Source organism: Brassica rapa, chromosome A07 (genome assembly GCF_000309985.2).
Source record: "Brassica rapa cultivar Chiifu-401-42 chromosome A07, CAAS_Brap_v3.01, whole genome shotgun sequence".
In the NCBI taxonomy this organism is placed as follows: Eukaryota; Viridiplantae; Streptophyta; class Magnoliopsida; order Brassicales; family Brassicaceae; genus Brassica; species Brassica rapa.
Window position 1 is genome coordinate 22,261,134 of NC_024801.2, and position 17,807 is coordinate 22,278,940.

The window sequence follows — 17,807 nt, forward strand, 5'->3', positions numbered from 1 at the left end:
AGTATGTCTAGATCCGCCCCTGGTCACATTGGATATATCATGTTGATATCGTCAGCCCGAAGTATATATATTTTGATTAAATTGTCTATTAATTAGTCAGAAAATGATAGGACAAAACAATATAGCTAGAGCTATAAATCTTAAAAGCCGTATGAAAAACAAATGTAATGTGACTCAAACAAACTGGGCGGCAAATTAATCAACTGGGAAACATTTCAAACCAACGTCTCATCAGCAAACCTTCTTATTTATGCCTTCCATGATAGTGAAGAGAGACGATCCTGTTCCGAATCGTTGTATCAATCCTTTGAATGATGGTATGGTGCCTGTATCGAGAGAGGCTCCATGGTGACGATGAGAATTTCGCTCTGTCTAGATGTGGTCAGGGGCGGATGCAATAAGAGACGTACGGGGTCACGTGCCCCCGTCTCATTCTTCATTTTCTTTAAGCAATTAAGATTAATCAAGGCCAGTGCTCCCATCTAGTTATAAAATATAGTAAAAAAATTTATGTGTCCCCGGTTAAATGCTGTTCTAGATCCGCCACTGGATGTGGTAGATGATGCACGTGTGGAAAACCAGCCTGGTCAAGATCCAGAACCACACCACAAATTAAAGACCAAACCATGCATACCACAAAAACAATAGTTCTATCTAACCACCATGATGGAAAAATATATGCATCAAGTCTCTCACCATTAAATCTCATAAAAATAATAATTTGTTTTTAAAAGCTTAAAAAGTTATACCAATTTTTTTCAAGTATAAAGAGATTTTCCTAATAATTTGATAAGAAAAAAAAGAGATTTTCCTAATAAATATTATCAGTTTTTATGAGAAATTCGACCTGAAAAGTTTTATTACACTTTTTGTGAATCTGTAGACAACTGTGAGTTTACTTGTTTGTTATATAATTTCTATTGGTGATTTGTGGAGTCTAAGAACATAAACATTAACAATTTCTCATCATAGTTTTTTTTATAAAAATGATAATTAAAAATTTAAAGTATAAGAGAAGATAGTGTAAGAAAATATCTCATTTGAAAACTTTCGTAAAACTGTGAGAGATAGACCACATAAAAAAATTTCATTGATAGAATTATTTTTAATCAATAAACTTTAGTTATATAATCGAATTATTTTAATATATTACTATACTAATATCTAGAGATTTATGGGAAGAAGCTCATCATCAGTAATGATGCTCTGAGTATATATTTAAAATAATTATACGGTTGTAACTTGTAAAAATTGTAAAAATTATTCTTTAAGCCTTATACTTGTCTACGTACGTTTATGCAATATACAACTTTTGCTGCGATACACTGTTCTATGAAGAAATGATCTCCACTGACTATGATAAGACAAATTCGAAATTTGAAATTGGCGGTATTAAGAGCATTTCCAAAAGAAATTCTATAATTTTGAGTTTTTTATTTAAAAAAAAGAATTTCAAAACTTCAAATTTAGAGTTTTAAGAAATAAAACTTCAAATATGAAGTTTCACTATCCAAAACTATAAATTTGAAGTTTTATCTTTTTATTTGCATCTTGGTCCTTATAATTAATTATAATTTAGAGTTTTAAGAAGTGAAACTTCAAATATGAAGTTTCACTATCCAAAACTATAAATTTGAAGTTTTATCTTTTTATTTGCATCTTGGTCCTTATAATTAATTACACATCACATTTATTATTCTTCAATATTTTTTCATTCGTAGTTTTAATCTTTAAAACACTTTTGTATATTTTATACATTTCAAATTTATTTTTATAAATTTAAAATTTACACATAAAAGTTTTTTTTAAATCAAAATAAGATTTATAATATCTTAAAAGTAGAATTAGAAAACAAGAATATTACAAAAGAAACTTAATAAAAAAAATTAAGAAGGTAGTTGAAGACATAATTATTACACAAATTAAAATATTGCAACAACACTAATAGTCTAGTAAATTTTCTCCACAACTTCTAAAATATTGTCCAAACAAATTTTATGTAACCAAAAATAGAGTATTAATCAAATAATTTTATGTAATAATGTGATATTTTCTTGTATTTTAATATTTAATTATGTATTTCTATTTGTAATTTTATATTTTAGTGTAAGATTTTATTAGTTAATATTACTATAATATTTTTATATATGTGTTAGTTATCTATAGAAGTTTTATGGATTTATATTAATTATGACAAATATAAGGAGCATAATGTAAATTACAAATAATTTTGAAGTTAAATTTTATATTTTATTTTTAGAGAAAAACACCTTGAATCCTCAAATATAGAGTTGGCAAAACTCTATAATAGAGATTTCTTTTGGAAATGCTCTAAGTGCACCATACTAACCCACAATAAATTGACATTTATAAAAGTGCATATTTTATAATCAAACTTCAAATACGGAAAAAAAAACTTCAAATACGGTGTAAATACATAAAAAGTTTCTATCAAAAGAGCTTACATGTATTCGCATGTTTACAATGCTTATACAGCCACAGAATAGAACAAGGTCGTTGACCAAAAATAAAAGAATAGAACAAGGTCTGTGGATCACACAGTAAACCACAAATAACCTTGAAAGGCACATATATTACAAAAACTTAAGGCCCAACAAAGTTTCCATGGGTTTGGGAGTATATGACAACCCAAAGCAACCAACGTTGGGAAATTGTTTGATATTGAATTTCATTTTTGATAAATAATGTCTTTGAAAAGCTGAGGCACCGACTTACACCAGCTCTCCTTACAAGAATACCCGCACAAACATACAAGTAGAAAATTACTTTTAAAAATAGGAAAATAATAAAAGAAATAAAACGGCAACACTTTCGTGTGTAAATGTGTGTTGTACTGTTGTGTGTGGCACATCACACGTGTTGTAGCATCGGCAAAGATTGTCTTAAGCACATGGCTCAGTCCCAATTCTCTGAGTTTCTTTTTTTCCTCTCTCTTTTTGTTACCGTTAGGTCTCGTCTTCTTAAATTTTTGGGTCTCGTCTTCGATGAAACTTTTTTTTTCCTTAAAATGTGTTATTTAAGAAATGTAGTCTAAATTCCGGTAAGAGTGGATGAATTGAATTTGTACGTGTAGTTTCGTAAAGAAAAAAGTAGTTTTTTTAATCACAAAGTAGTTTAAAACAAGTTTTAGTTCTTACATAACGCTCCTACGTAACTTTGACCGTTTCTAAATAAATGAGTTTAACTACAAAGAAAGGCGTTCCAAGAGAACTTATCTGAGCTACGTAAATCGAGTTGGCAAAATTGATAAATAAAAAAAGAGGTATGGTCCCCTTTTACTATAATCTTTCGGTGCCCCCGAATAGTTTTCACAAACACAACACTACACTACACTAGAAGACAACAATGCTTTTAAATTTTTATTCCTCCACTGCAATTTAAACTTTTTACCATCAGTCACTCATCGATTTCACTTACACTTTTGTTCATTGAAGAAAAATTACTTATTTGCAAAAGAGAAAAATGACTTACTTGCAATGTGTGAAAACTTACCAGACTGTTGTTTTATATTTTTGGTTAATGATGTTTAAGAAAACAAATAAAAAAGAAAGTGTTGGACAATGGTGATGTCTATAATTATATATCAACACCACACCGCCACACTTGCCTTTATTGTCTAGAACTCTCTCTCTCTCTCTCAAAGACACACACTACCTCATAAACAAGTTCTATCTGAGCCTTTTGTTCCTTTGTAATTCACTCTCAACCGCAAGAGATCTCTACAAATCAACAAAGTCATGTCGGTACTACTTCCTTTGTGTCTGATTATCTCCATGATTGCCTATTCAAGTAAGACCTTAATATCCTTTTATTTTAACCATAATGTTCGCTATTCAAATCTGGTTTGTTTTCTGGGTTTTAAGTTGTAATGTTCTTGATTTTATTTTTTTTGTTTGGAAAAGATGCGGCGTACTGTGTGTGCAAAGACGGGAACGAGCAAGTGCTTCAGAAGGCAATAGACTACGCATGTGGAGCAGGAGCTGACTGTACACAGATCCAGCAAAACGGTGCTTGTTACCAGCCTAACACCGTCAAAGCCCACTGTGACGTCGCCGTCAACAGTTACTACCAAAAGAAAGCTTCCTCCGGCGCCACCTGTGACTTTAACGGCGCGGCCATCATCTCTAGCTCCCCTCCCTCAAGTAATCCATCTTTATTACATAACCGGATAACCCACTTTTCTTTTGGTATCAAATCTATATTTTTTTTGTTGTAATGATTTACTCTGTTTTTTCTACTGCAGCGGCGTCAAGCTGTTTAACTGGTTCCAGGTATGTTTTGTTTGTCTTTATTCATTCTTGTTCCTTGTCTTAAGATGATTTATGTGTAGATAGATTTGGTACTCTGCTTCTTTACTACAGACTAACCAACTTTAATTTAAATTACTTTTTTATTTTGATTTTTGTGGTGACACAATGATAGTGATTTAAAACCAAACGAATAGACAAGGTATCATGATAAGAATGTATCATATGTGTTCATTTCAACTTTACTAAAAATCAAAAAGCACATGAAAACACAGACAATCATTCACATGATCCAGATGTGTATTATCGGTTAAATCTCTTAATACATCATTAGTTATCCCTTAATAGATCATCATCACTCATGTTTTCTTTGGTCGCTACTTTGCAGCTCTAGTGGGACCCCGTCCACTGGGACACCAACCACAGGGACCCCAACCACCGGGACACCAACCAGTGGGTTCCCATCCACAGGTACTCCGTCCACCGGGACTCCAACCACCGGAATGCCCAACACCGGGACTCCTTCCACTTCCACTGGTATGCCAACTTCAGGAACGCCCACCAACGGGATGCCAACTTCATCTTCATCTTCTGTGTTCCCGGGCACTACTCTTGGACCGACCGGGAGCGGTGGGCTAGATCCGAGCGGTGGAGAGAAGATATCAGTCCGAACAAACTCGGTGTTCTTGTTACTAGCCGGTGCAGCTATTGGGCTTGTGGTTTAGAAAACATCATCTCAGGACACACGGTTTGGTTGTAATGGATGGACTGAGATTTTGCCAACGGTTTAGAACTGCTACATCTTTTTTTTTAACTCGTCTTTGTTATTAGCTAGTAATTTGGGGATGTTCACCAAGAGCTTTTTCTTTATTTTTGTAAATCCGGAGGATGAGATGCTCTTTTCTATTATTTTTATCTTTTCTTTTTCTTTGAATCTTTCATCTTTTAATACGCACCTCCGTTATCAACTTGGCATATAAATTGCTGGTTACAACTTACAAATGACTAAAGAATGTGTAACTTTGTCATTTAGGACTTGAATTATAAAAAACAAGAGATGTAAAGTGTTAACGTAATGATTGCGGCTATAAGGTTTTCATACAGAATATGGAGACTACTTAATTAACTTTTGGTCTCCCAAAAATTGATCCTAATCCTATATTAAAAATGGGAGTTGAATACTTTCAGAATCTTTTGGATTCTTTTGTTTGAAAGTTAGTGTTTATGGAGACGAGTTGGGGAATCGGGTGCGGCTAGTACTGGCCAAAGAATCTGATACCAATCTCTTTCCATCCCCTCAATTTCAAGCTGATTCTTAAAGCTACTTTTGATTATTAGCAACAGAATATTTTGCATGCATCTCTTTTTTTTCTATCTCTAGTCTGTGTTACACCTTCCTCAGTCAGGCTCAACTCATATAGACAAAGGTTTTTCTTAACGTCGTAACTTTAGGTGGTTTCTCAAGTTACATATCATATCTTATTATAAGTGGTTTCTCCAATTACTACTTGAAAAACATGTAAAAACTAAAAAATTTACTAACCTACTAGGTTAAACCTAGTATGAACGACGCCTTCTTAGTTAAAGCTAAAATAAAATGTATGATAATTTTGAAAGAAAAGGTATTATAAATTTATAATACATCAAAGAATGAATTTGGGCTTTATAGAGTGATTTCTTCAACAAAATAAAACAAAACGCTAGAAGGAGGGGTCGAACCTCCGACCTTGTGGTTAACAGCCACACGCTCTAACCAACTGAGCTATTCCAGCTTGTTTGTTAATGATATTGTTTCTATTGTTAAACCTCAGACCCAAATTCAATATGGCGGTATGTGGTCTCTCTCAAACCAGAGAATGATCACAGCTTCAGCAGAAATGTTCAGAAAATTTACTCTTTCTTCAAACATTTTCTCTTCTCCTGCAAACCAGCCACCCTCACACGGTCACTATCGCCGCCTCGAACCCCCCAAAACTAGAGGAAGTGAAAAACAACAAAAGGCAGAGTCCAAAAGATCTCATGAATGATTTGTTGCTTTCCTTTCTCTTCTTAAACTTCAGTTTAGATTACTTCCAACTCTTTTGTTTTTCCCTTCAGGTAAAGGGACTACAAAAATATAAAGAGAGAGTACATATTTCTTGCTTATTGAAAGCAGTTACCAAAAGAAAAAAAGAATCAAACAATTTGGTTTTCTGTTATTTTCAAGTCAGATGAAGCAGAGAAATAATATTTTTTTCCCCAAAGGTATAATAATATAAGCTAAATTAAACTGGTTTGTTACATGGATCAAACATTCCTGCATACCCAAACAAGAATTGAATAAACCCCAATACATATTTCAACGATAAAAAGGCCTGAACAAAAACTTCCACCTTCTCCACACCTCAAAAGACTAGGCAAAGGATCCCACTTTCTCACTATCAAACCGCCTCTGAAGCCATCCCGAATGACCTGCAGCCACGTAGGATTGCCCAAAATGTGTTGAGGAGGCACTCTTGGCAATGAGATAAACTTCTTTGTTAGTCTCCTTCATTTCAAGCATGACTTTCCAGTTTGGGATATTCCTCAAAATGTTAACAATGTACTTTCAACCTTAAAAGATGGTCACGCCTTTGGTCTTTCCAAAATATCCACAAGAACCGAATCTTCTATACCTAAGACTAATCGTCTAGTCTATGCGCTACCAAACTTTCGTCAGTCCAGCTTATGGCTTGCATTTTTGCGTCTTTCAAATTTAAGGTAACTAAGAAAGATCTTCTGCTAAGCAGAGAAAATAATATTACGCAACATAGGGGTTATTTTTTAGTATATTTTTGAAATAAATACTAAAAAAACATTTGGGCCTTGTTTCTTCTGACGTAAAATAAAACGTCAAAATGACGCAGATACATGTCGAGTTACTTAAAAACCCTGACAACGTTTTAGGATTGTAATCGTGGACCAATGAAAAGAAGGTAGGTCCTACACTTAGCCCGGCTGGTCAAACAAAGAAGCAGCCATGTGGATCAGTGGAGACCTCTCTTTCTCTCTAAAACAGTGACTTGGAGTGGGACCTTCCCTCCTAAAGACGACGATAAAAAAAAACTTGACAGAACGGACAATGCTGTTCATGGAATCATGGTATCGAGCTGAGGAAGCTCATGAGTCTCAAGAGGGAAGCAACTCAAACTGCTCATCGGTCATGGACTCATGGTGGTTTCGCTTCGACACAACAAAGCCAAGGTGTCTTCAAAACATTGTGTTCTGGCAAAAGACTCTGTTGGGAGGTTTCAAGGGCATCTGAATCTCATTTAAATGGTTACCACGCAAGCGAAACAGAGATCTTATCTGATGTCACACACAACAGGGTGGCTGGAACATTAAGTTATGTTGCTCCAAGAATATGCAATGACTTGCCGTGTCTTGGAGCTGATATTGGATGAGCGAGCTCTAGATTCTTCTTCCTCTTCTCACATTGTCATGTTGAGTCTTCAAGACGATCTGGTTGAGGTTCTGCATTTAGCACTCAAAATGCACCGTCGATAAAGAAGAAAGTGTGTTTTTTTGCTTCTCCTCTTTATAAAGTAGTAAAAATACAAATATAAAACTCTCAAATATTGGGAAATCACCAGATTCAGACAAAACATACATATGTTGTCCTGATCTAAACCTCTTAAAAACATCTTCTCTACGCTCTGGTCTTAAAATAAAGGGATCAAATGAGGAGAGGGAGGGTTAGGAAGGGGGTTCTATAAGAGATTAGAAGGAGACGAAGTGTTGACAACAATGTGCCTAAGAGGATGATCTACATGAGGACCACCAGCATGTTTAACGAAGTCAGCAGGAGACAAGAAGTCACCATGGCAGACACACATGATCCTCACTTCTTCTCCATTACCGTATCTATAAAGAATCCCATCAACTCTCTTCCCGTTAGGTCCATCTCCCTTGGTGAACACACATGGCATCTCGTTTTTCCCTTTCCCTTGTGGTGGCTCTATCTTCATGTCCACTGAACTCAATCTTCTAAGCCGAGTAGTGTTTGGCCTTGTTATTGCTTCCTGTTGTTGTTGTGTTGTCGGTAAGCTTCTTGCTTCTTCACTAGATGCTGTAATGAATCAAAAACAAATACTGCTTCTTAGTAACATTGGTACCAAAAAGAAGTGTTTAGTAATTTTAAATCTGTCATAACTATGCAAATGACCTTTCAGGTTCCGACAAGGTGAAAACTAACTTTTGTGTTTGTGTAATAATTTCAGATTGATTTATCCGTTTGCTTTAAACTCAAGTTTTTTAACAAAGTTTAAAGCTTTGTGTAATGATGATAAGAATAGTACACCTTGATTCGATTTGGTTTCCATCTCGGAGACACTTGAAGAGCTTCCGACACCACCGCCGCCGCCGCCGCCGCCTTGGGACTCAAGGGAGCCATGTAGTGACTCATGACCAGCGCTATGTTGCCGTAAAAGTCCACCACTGTTAGCCGCCGTCGCTGACCACCGTGGCAGTCCGGACGACGGTCTACCTCGCCGCCTCGAGGTGGTGGCGGCTTCTCCCGGATTATTATTAGCTTCGGTTGACTTGGTGCTGCTTCCACCGCCGGTGCGAAGCTTCTCGCTTCTCCTTCTCTTAGCAGCCATTCTCCTCAGAGTCTGCATCTCTTTCCTCTTCCGCCACTCTTCCTCCGACTCCGCCGGCAACGACGTCGTTCTCGTCAAGCCCGTGCGTCTCGCCATCGCCACCGATGTCTCCGCAGGCTTCGTCGTCTCCGGCTCCCGGAAGAGAGGCATCGTCACGACAACAGAGGAGGATCTCACGAGCTTGCTGCTCCTGTCAACTCCGAATCTCCCGCCGAGAGACAACCCCAGATTCAGCTCGATCTCTTCATCATCTTCTTCCTCTTGATCACCACCATCTTCACCTTCGGCGGAGTTAGAGATGAATCTCTGAAGCAGATCTCTTGGGAACACACAGCTATTGCTTCTTGCGATTTCTCTACTCGTCTTGTTAGCTTCCGCCATGATAGGAGAAACTGCAGAGAGAGAGAGAGAGAGAGGTGATGTAACAGTGGTCGGAGTAACAAAAGAAAGATTAGATTTTGATCAAATCCATATCCAATATCTCAGAGAAAGAAAAGTTTCCAGGTTTGTCTTTAATTTGTTTCCCTAAATGAGTATTTTACATATTCAACGGATGAGACAGAGACAGAGAACACTGAATATTCACTTCCATTTCACTTCATAATTACCTGTTCAGCTCAAAGTACCATCAAATTCCCTGTAATAATTTTTCTTTTGTCTGTTTTCTGCTTAGGAGTATAAATCAATAAGAGTCTCTCAAAAATGCCGAACAATACTCTTAATTTTTAAACAACTAAAACTATTTTTTTTTTAATTTGTTAAAGTTATCTATTTTTCCTAACAAGTGAACCATTTTAAATACACTAAATTAACTATTAAATCAAATTAATGTTGATTCTTATGTACCAAAAATAATTTAGTCAATTCAATAAAAATGTAGTTGTGAATTAAATAAAAAATGATTTAAATAATTTTTTGTTTTGGTTTAAAATTTCCTAGTTTATTTTACCGTTTTATACATAAATTATATTTTCTGTTTTATTAATTGTGGTGTTTATGATTGTAATTATAAACTAAAATAGTTTTCGTTTTTCCTAAAAATACTATTAATTATACCGATAATAAAATAAAATATATAATATCAGTGATATTTGAAATAATGTTTCTTTAAACGTAAACATTAATAAAAAGGAAGAAATGCAGTTTATCCAATAAAGTTTATATCTACTATTCACATACTTTTACACCTATATATATATTTATTTAAATATAAAGAATATATAAATGTTGGGCACGTAGATGAAAAGAAAGCGACGAGAATAGCCAATGTCTGAAAAGGACAGAAGAGAGCAGAGAGAAAAAAGAGCCAAGTGTCGATCAGATGGCTCCTCGCGTTGACACGTTTTCGTACGGCTTGAGAGTTTTTAATCTTTAAATAAATTGTTTTTAATCTCTTTGTCCCCTTCCTTTTTTGCCCTATTATTGATTGCTCCTTTTTCTAACGCAAAACTATTTTAAAAATTGTTTATTATTCGCTGGCTACTAACGTGTCGTCTTTACCGCAAAAGATAGTGTATTCGACACGTGTCTTTACAAAAGTGTACCAGATACGTTTATATGTTAACTCAGAGTAAGTGATTTTAAGACTGGACATAAAATCTGAAAACTGAGATCCTAATGAATCGAATACGATCTGAAATATAAAAATATCCTAACAAAATTTTTTAAAATAGTATAAAACTTATCTGAACCTAATCCAAATGGATAACCTGAAAAATTAAAAACTAATAGTCTATATAAATATTTGAACTATATATATATAAATATTACAAATACTCAATTATATTGATATGATAAATAAAAATAAATATATTAAATACTCATTATTTATAAATAAGTAGTTCCTAATTTTTTTTTGTGAAAATAACAAGTCTTTTTATATAAGGTAATGCATATTATTTACAAACAATGTTTGTTTTCATGCTTGGTTTAAAATTTTAATGTTATTTGATTAATTTGATATATGCTAGATTAATTTCTATTTAATTTAAGTGTTTTTCTTTATGTTTGTTTTTAAATTTGTATTTAAATTTTGTTTTTTATTTTGAATATATCTCAACCGAAAATTATTTTTCATTCCAAAATTGTAAAAACATGTTTTCACACTAAAACCACGAAATCGCATTTTTTCCACCAAACCCGTAAAATTCATTCTTTCCAACAAAACCACAAATTTTTTTTTTTCCTCGTTAAAACCGCAAAATCAAATTTCTTGAACTAAATCGTGAATATGTATTTTTCGCTAAAACCAAAAAATTATATTTCTCAATAAACAATAGTTTAAAATGACTATCTTTAAGAAAATTAATATAGTGAAACAAAAATAAAATATGATTAAATCAAAACAATGATATTCCCTCCGTTTTAATATAATGTTTGTTTTGGAATTTTCACACACTAAGAAAACACGTAAATTGCATATTCCGAGGGCACAAAACATAATGGCAGACAAGATAGCACGATGTGCTAGAAATCAGCCTGCTGCTATGGTTTATGTTGATTTGATTCCTTCGAGGTGGCTCTTCGATCAGAAATCTGCTTAGTTCTTTTTTAGCCTTTTGTTGTAAATAAAAAAATAAAAATACATAAATTCTTGATTATAAATGCATTAGTTTTCGTGATTAGCTATTTTCTATAATGTCTAACCAATCAAAGTTCAGTGAACACAATTAATGTATTCGAATTCACAATTTATCATTATTACATGCATTTCAATGTAAAATATGTATTTTTAAAAAACAATTCATTTGGATGAATCATGTAAATGATACATCTAGACGGAGACGGTGATGACGTAGGGAAACGAAGAGCCCTATATACATAAGTGTATTATCATGGTCCCCAAAGCGGCCAGCTCAGAAATATAGGAGACCAGTGACACTGTGACAGCTGAGCTAGAAATCTCTCCGGGTAACTACGAAAATGCCCTCAAAGAACTGTCGCGGGAACGTGAAGCATGTCAGACATCGGACAAGTAACACGTGCCCAAGTGGGTGTGAGATCCTCGCGTGTCAATTATCTAAAACCCAATACTTGTATTTTCTTCTTCATAGTAGAACGCGATTTTTTACGCTAGTGTTGATTCGGTAAATGTGTACCGCTAATAGAAATTTGTCTAACCACATAACTTACGAGTAGTGTGTACCACATAACTTACGAGTAGTGTGTCAATAGTACAAGCCAAAAAAAGTTCTGGCATTGAGATTAAAGTGGCTACATAATGCTCGCAACATACAAACTATTGCACAGAGTCTAGATCAAATCGTTAAACTTCGACTATTGGCAAGAGATGTCCATCATTTTCGGAGAATTTGATCAAGATTATTTTTAAAAAATTTTATTCCTAGAAAACTCAATTTTTCAATCTGAAGATATGTCGATTTTCGTTGCCTCTACTTCCTTAATTTTCTTATTCTAAACACTTGGCACGACTATTAGACCACTATAGTAACTATTTGAAAATGAATATTTCGTGGAAAATAAGCTGTGTTGGCAAATATTCAAAGGAAAAAAGGGTAGGTAAGAATAAGATGAAGAAGGGAATGGAATCAAATCTAGCAAAATCTTTGACGTGTTAAGGGTTTTGTAATCCAAACCTGAAGACTAGGGAGGTGTTACATTCGCATGATTGTTCTTCTCTTTATCAAGCAATGCGTTTACTTCTTTTTATAACCACTAACTTACTTTCAAATTACAGATGTGCATCATTCTTTGTTTCTTTACAAATTACAATAGTTGATTGACGCAACACTGGACTAGATATAAACCTCATCTTAAATGATTTATATTCTTAAAAGGATTGATTCGTAAAGGAACAAACCATAGGATATACTTCCACGTATTCACAAAGGGAAACTTTATTAAACCTAAAACTGATAATCTAATTTTATTTTAGTATTCTGATAGCTATAATAAGAAATGTGAATATTCGAATGAAAAATTTGGAATATAATCCGTTAAAGTGGTTCTTCTCTGCAAGTCGACTTTGTAGTGTTGGAACACAGCGTCAAGAGCCTGGTAGAGGAAAAATAGGTTAAGATCATTTACAATACAAGTTAGGCTGGTTAAATCAGATATAGATACAATGTGAGTGGAGAATATGGACTTAACCAAGGCATGATGTAATAACACTTTATGCTCTTCTCAAATATGTACTGGAAGAAGCTTAACCTGTTGCACTGGGCGAACCAGTGAATAAACCTGATGTCTGAGATCAAACTGCACCAACTCTTTCATTGCCTGAGACAAATGAGTTGTTTGATATCAAGGAAACAGTACACGAAATGTACACACTACTAACTACTGGTTCTTGGATTTTACTCCGAGTAGCTTAGTATATCAGAAAGACTTTAAATTTTTCATAGCTTACCTCGAGTTGTAAATAATTATTGGACATTGCATCCTTCAGCTTGCCAACCTGCATAATAATTTATAAGGTGTACTAAGGTATGTTTGAATCTTTCCTGAGAAAGCACAGGGATCTCTCTATATATATATATAGAGAGAAAAATCTTGGATTGGTAGATTGTAAAGGGTAAGAGGATATTACAACAGTGAAAACCTTTTATTGACTGATAGACAAACCTTGATAGAAAACAGTGCTAACAGGGCATTCTCTCTAGTCTCTCCTAGCGTGTTTGGTGGTTTCACCATCAGCTTTGCTTACTACCAGAATCAACAGAGTTAGATAGCGAGGTCAGACGAATATCCAGTGAGGCATTGGACACACGGATCAGCACAGAGGAAAGCAAAAGTAGAACATAAGAGAATGAAACAACAAACCTTGTTTAGCCCGTGCTAGAGCCTCTGGAAGAATCCTTGTCTTCTTAATCAATATCTGGAGCATCATTGGATATTTACCACTACTCACTAAAGTCAAAAGGCCAACATACATGTTTACACTTCGTGAACGAGCAACAGCTATGAATGAACCAAAGGAAATGCCTAGAGGGTATTTACCAATGCTTCTGCCTTCCAATACAACAACAGTATGACGATATCTTGCAAAAGTGATCTTCTAAACTGACCATATGATCAGCACTGTACTGATATGGAAGTTATCAAAACCTTTCACATATCTCATGTCATGAGACTGGTCGTTGGCTTACCATAAGATGAGTGTAGTCATCTCCATGGTTAGCCACCATGTCATGATACGACACAAGACCAAACAAAGTGATTGATCGTTTTTTGTTATATAATTAATTAAGAATAGAAGATTTATGATATGAGTAAAACAAAAAAAAAGTTTTTTTCCGTTTTACTTGAGCAACAACAGAAAAGACTTAAAGAAGTAAAGATATGTGAATCTGTAATGCCGGAATATATTCTTGTCTGTTTCTCTTGGCTATTCTTGTCTCCTCTTCTCACTTCTGTTCCTACGGCTTCTGACCACCTTGAAGCCATCATCTTCTTCGCCTCCTACAGATACATTCTCAGTCTTGCTTCCATCTACAGAGCCAGCCGGAGTCTTGCGTCCATCTACAGAACCACTCTGACTCATGCTTCCACCTTCACTTCTCCCACCAGACGGTTTGCTACTATTATACTCAACTTGCTTTTCCTTCACACGAAGTTTATGCTCCCCAAGCTTGAACTGATTGTTCTTGGCAGCCTTAAGTACACTCTTAACAGATGCAACAGATTCAAAGGAAACAAAGGCAAAGCAGCTTCCACTAAACCTGGAGCTTCTGATTTGAACTCCATTTCCTTTGATAGCGCCAAAACCTTTGAATAGTTCATAGACTTGAGGAGGCCTTGCATCCATTGGCAGATTCGAGACAAATATGGAAGTCCCTGCAACCAAAAACAACATGAATAAGATATACAAAAATAGAAAAAGACAAAAGAGTTGTTTGACAACAATGGATGAACATCTTCTAACCTGGTTCGTCAACCATCTTCTGTTCACTCTTCTTTTCAGGTGCTGGAGCTACATGGGGTTTGGGTTGTGCCACGGTACTAGGTTTCTGAACCGGGGCTGCTTTAACTTGGACAGGAGCAGCGTTTCTCGACATGGATAGAACCTGCATTTTCAACATTGATTAATAATAAATAAATAATAAGTCCTATAAAAAAATATTGATTAATAAATAAGTGTTGCATATAAGGTAACAAGTAAAAAGTCAAATCTGCAAGGAGAAAACTAACCATTGAAGCATAAGATTTCTTGGCTCCATCAAGAGCAGGAGTAGCTGACGTTTCAGCAACTGGCTCTTTAGGTTTTTCGGCAGTTACAGCCTTTTCAGGAGTAGCCACCTTCTTAACCTCAGCAGCTTTAACAGACTTCTTCTTGGTAGATTTGTGGACCTGCGCAGTGTTTTTTATCTCTTCAACTGGCTTTGTAGCTTCTGGCACTACAATGTTAGTCCATGATAGAGTTAGTTCTCTTTCAAATATATAGTTATAAAGACAAAGCCTTAGGCAACATACCAGATTCAACAACTGGAAGAGCTCTTGTAGTAGAGGACTCCTCATCAACAAAACGATGAATGTCATTGACGACAGCATAGACACCGTTCGGACGTGCAAGATAGAACGCTTGGGAAAACTTCCTCTTGAGGTTATCTTTACCAGTCAAGAAACCTATAACCATGATGAATACCCCATCTCCCAACGAACTCTGAGAATCGACATTGACAACATCGAATGTAGTACCATCATAGTAAGAGGAAAGGTAGTGCTTCTTGATAGCCTGGACAAGGATGATAATAAAACAATGTCAAGTCTCTATCGAAAAAAAAAATAGACAAGAGTCTTAACTGGTTTCAGAATAAAGTGCAATTAATGTCAGAGAGTAAATAATATCATGAATCTAATAAGGCAACCAACATAAAACAAACCTTGACCAAATAACACCTAATATAAAAGGAGAATCGTGAGAACCAATACCTCGAGGGATGAAAAAGACATCGTAGTACCATCAGGTCCTGGTCTGGTGACAATGCAATCATCAGCATAAAACGTATGTGCTGCATGAGTCATCGTCCCCACAGTATGATAGTACTTTTCCACAAAGGCCTCAGAGGCTTTGCGAGCATCAAGAGCACCTCCTTCGGCAGCCATATCTACACACGTCCTGAGTTTTTTTTATTTATTATAAAGTTATATCTACTACTTTCATCAATTTAAAAGAAGGCAAGCCTCTATGAAAGGAGGTAGATTTTAGTGTGATTAGGTTAAAGAAGACGATATTTGCGATGAGGAGGCAAGAGAGGAGAGGAGCTTAAATAAGGGTTCAAGAGGGTCGGCGAAATTATATTTCCATATAAGGAGAGAACAAAAATAGGAAAGAGAATATTTGAATTAATGACAAAGGGTCGGTCAGCTTTAACTCGGACTTGAGTTTTGACTGGGGGATGCTTTTATGTTTTTGACCTTTATATCCTTTTCTCCTTAACCCTATTACTCTTGCCAAGAAAATAAGTAAAACTTTCTTGAACTCTTACCTAAAAATTAAGTCAAAATAAATATTTCAAAAATAATTATATACTCAGTATAAGATATTTAAATACAATATGATATAACTTAATAAAGGTTGAATCATTATATAAAAAAAAAAGAAAAAATTAAAGTAAAGAACTTATCTCAGTTCAAATAAGATATGAAAATTTATATAAACTTCCCATTCAAGCTAAAAGTCATATAAGTTTGAAAGTAAATATTTTTCTATATTGATTTAAGCCAAGGAAAGGAAATTATGAATATTTGACTTTGATTTAGGTCATCTCCAACAAGACACCAAAACATCAAATTTGCCAATTTGGTGGGATTTCATCTCCAACAAGACACCAAATTTGACATCATCTCACCAAATTTGGTGGAATTTGAATAGTATTACACTAAATTTGATATAACACTACTCATCACACCAAATCTTTATAATAGATATTTTAATATGTTTCATTTAAAAATATAGCTTAATTACTATCAAATTTGTAATTAAACATAAAAATATAGTATTATTTTATTTTAAATTTATTTTCACATTTGGTGTAATAATATTCATCACACAAAATTTCTAAAATACATTTTAATATGTTTCGTTTAATAATATAGGTCAATTACTATAAATTTTGTAATTAATCATAAATAATATTATATTATATTATTTTTATTTTTAATTTATTTTCATATAATTAAAATTTTAATTTTCATTTTAATTTTATTATTATATTCATAAATTAGTAAATAATATTTATCACTTACAAATAACAAAATATAAATATAATCTAGATGTAACATAATTATTATTTATCAATTACAAATAATAGAAATATAAAAAATTTAAAAATGAAAATATAAAATAATATATAATATTGCTTTTGGTGTAAGAATTGATGTTATTGTTGGAGATGACAAAAAAGAATTGACACCAAAATACTAAATTGGGTATAATTTCAACACCAAATTTGGTGTCATTGTTTGAGATGCCCTTAGACTATATGTATTTAAGTTTGCATCTATCATTTCAAACGTATGTGCTGCATGAGTCATTATCATTCATTGGTCTGTTTCATGTTTGGGTACTCTCAAATGCTGCACTTTCTCTAGCGCTCTCCCACACTTTTTACTTTTTAGGTGAATTGAGGAAGGAAATAGACAGTAAAAAGGTTGTTGACTTTGCCTAATTTGAGAAAGAGAGATATAGTGAGTGAAGGGGGTAGCTGATCCATGACTTTCAAATGTAACTTATAGTTTTGAGCTTCATAACTTTAGATGTTATTTATGTTGTCTGTTTAGAAAAATGTCTGAAAAGAACATAATCGTTTTTTTTTTTTTGAAAAGAACATAATCGTTAGTAGAAGCTACCGTGAGTCCATGGAGACCTCAACCTTTGAGCTAATGCTAATGAATCCACTTTGTAGTTACAGTCAAGTCTCTTGACTGATTACAGCTTCTGAGAAATTGTAAACTACTT

General features: G+C 34.2%; 3 protein-coding genes and 1 non-coding gene across 4 annotated transcripts; 1 reads left to right on the forward strand and 3 right to left on the reverse strand.

Moving 5' to 3' along the window:
• The first annotated feature begins 3,560 nt into the window (after positions 1 to 3,560).
• Positions 3,561 to 5,236, forward strand: LOC103830934 (PLASMODESMATA CALLOSE-BINDING PROTEIN 4). The gene is made up of 4 exons (XM_009106757.3): positions 3,561 to 3,810; positions 3,924 to 4,163; positions 4,265 to 4,292; positions 4,657 to 5,236. Exons 1-4 carry the CDS (start codon positions 3,759 to 3,761, stop codon positions 4,991 to 4,993), a joined length of 657 nt encoding a protein of 218 aa, XP_009105005.1. The 5' UTR covers positions 3,561 to 3,758; the 3' UTR covers positions 4,994 to 5,236.
• A 730-nt stretch (positions 5,237 to 5,966) lies between these two features.
• TRNAN-GUU lies at positions 5,967 to 6,040 on the reverse strand. The gene has a single exon. It is a non-coding gene; the product is annotated as a tRNA-Asn (tRNA).
• Positions 6,041 to 7,790: 1,750 nt separating this feature from the next.
• On the reverse strand, positions 7,791 to 9,610 carry LOC103830935 (ninja-family protein AFP1). Its single transcript, XM_009106758.3, has 2 exons — positions 8,587 to 9,610; positions 7,791 to 8,355 (listed from the first exon to the last, which is right to left on the reverse strand). Exons 1-2 carry the CDS (start codon positions 9,266 to 9,268, stop codon positions 7,997 to 7,999), a joined length of 1,041 nt encoding a protein of 346 aa, XP_009105006.1. The 5' UTR covers positions 9,269 to 9,610; the 3' UTR covers positions 7,791 to 7,996.
• Positions 9,611 to 9,831: 221 nt separating this feature from the next.
• LOC117125659 (nuclear transport factor 2) lies at positions 9,832 to 17,566 on the reverse strand. The gene is made up of 5 exons (XM_009106761.3): positions 15,779 to 17,566; positions 15,320 to 15,581; positions 15,038 to 15,243; positions 14,772 to 14,913; positions 9,832 to 14,683 (listed from the first exon to the last, which is right to left on the reverse strand). The coding sequence occupies exons 1-5, from the start codon at positions 15,950 to 15,952 to the stop codon at positions 14,235 to 14,237; spliced, it is 1,233 nt and encodes a 410-aa protein (XP_009105009.1). The 5' UTR covers positions 15,953 to 17,566; the 3' UTR covers positions 9,832 to 14,234.
• Positions 17,567 to 17,807: the final 241 nt, after the last annotated feature.

Excerpts from the sequence above, each read along its gene's own strand:
- LOC103830935 (XM_009106758.3), bottom strand. The coding sequence starts at position 9,268 with ATGGCGGAAGCTAACAAGACGAGTAGAGAAATCGCAAGAAGCAATAGC. Across the intron at positions 8,356-8,586 it reads GGAAACCAAATCGAATCAAG|CATCTAGTGAAGAAGCAAGA; the intron begins GTGTACTATTCT and ends GATTCATTACAG.
- LOC103830934 (XM_009106757.3), top strand. The coding sequence starts at position 3,759 with ATGTCGGTACTACTTCCTTTGTGTCTGATTATCTCCATGATTGCCTAT. Across the intron at positions 3,811-3,923 it reads CTCCATGATTGCCTATTCAA|ATGCGGCGTACTGTGTGTGC; the intron begins GTAAGACCTTAA and ends TGTTTGGAAAAG. Across the intron at positions 4,164-4,264 it reads CTCTAGCTCCCCTCCCTCAA|CGGCGTCAAGCTGTTTAACT; the intron begins GTAATCCATCTT and ends TTTCTACTGCAG.
- LOC117125659 (XM_009106761.3), bottom strand. The coding sequence starts at position 15,952 with ATGGCTGCCGAAGGAGGTGCTCTTGATGCTCGCAAAGCCTCTGAGGCC. Across the intron at positions 15,244-15,319 it reads TCTTCCAGTTGTTGAATCTG|TGCCAGAAGCTACAAAGCCA; the intron begins GTATGTTGCCTA and ends CTAACATTGTAG. Across the intron at positions 14,914-15,037 it reads AGAAATCTTATGCTTCAATG|GTTCTATCCATGTCGAGAAA; the intron begins GTTAGTTTTCTC and ends TTGAAAATGCAG.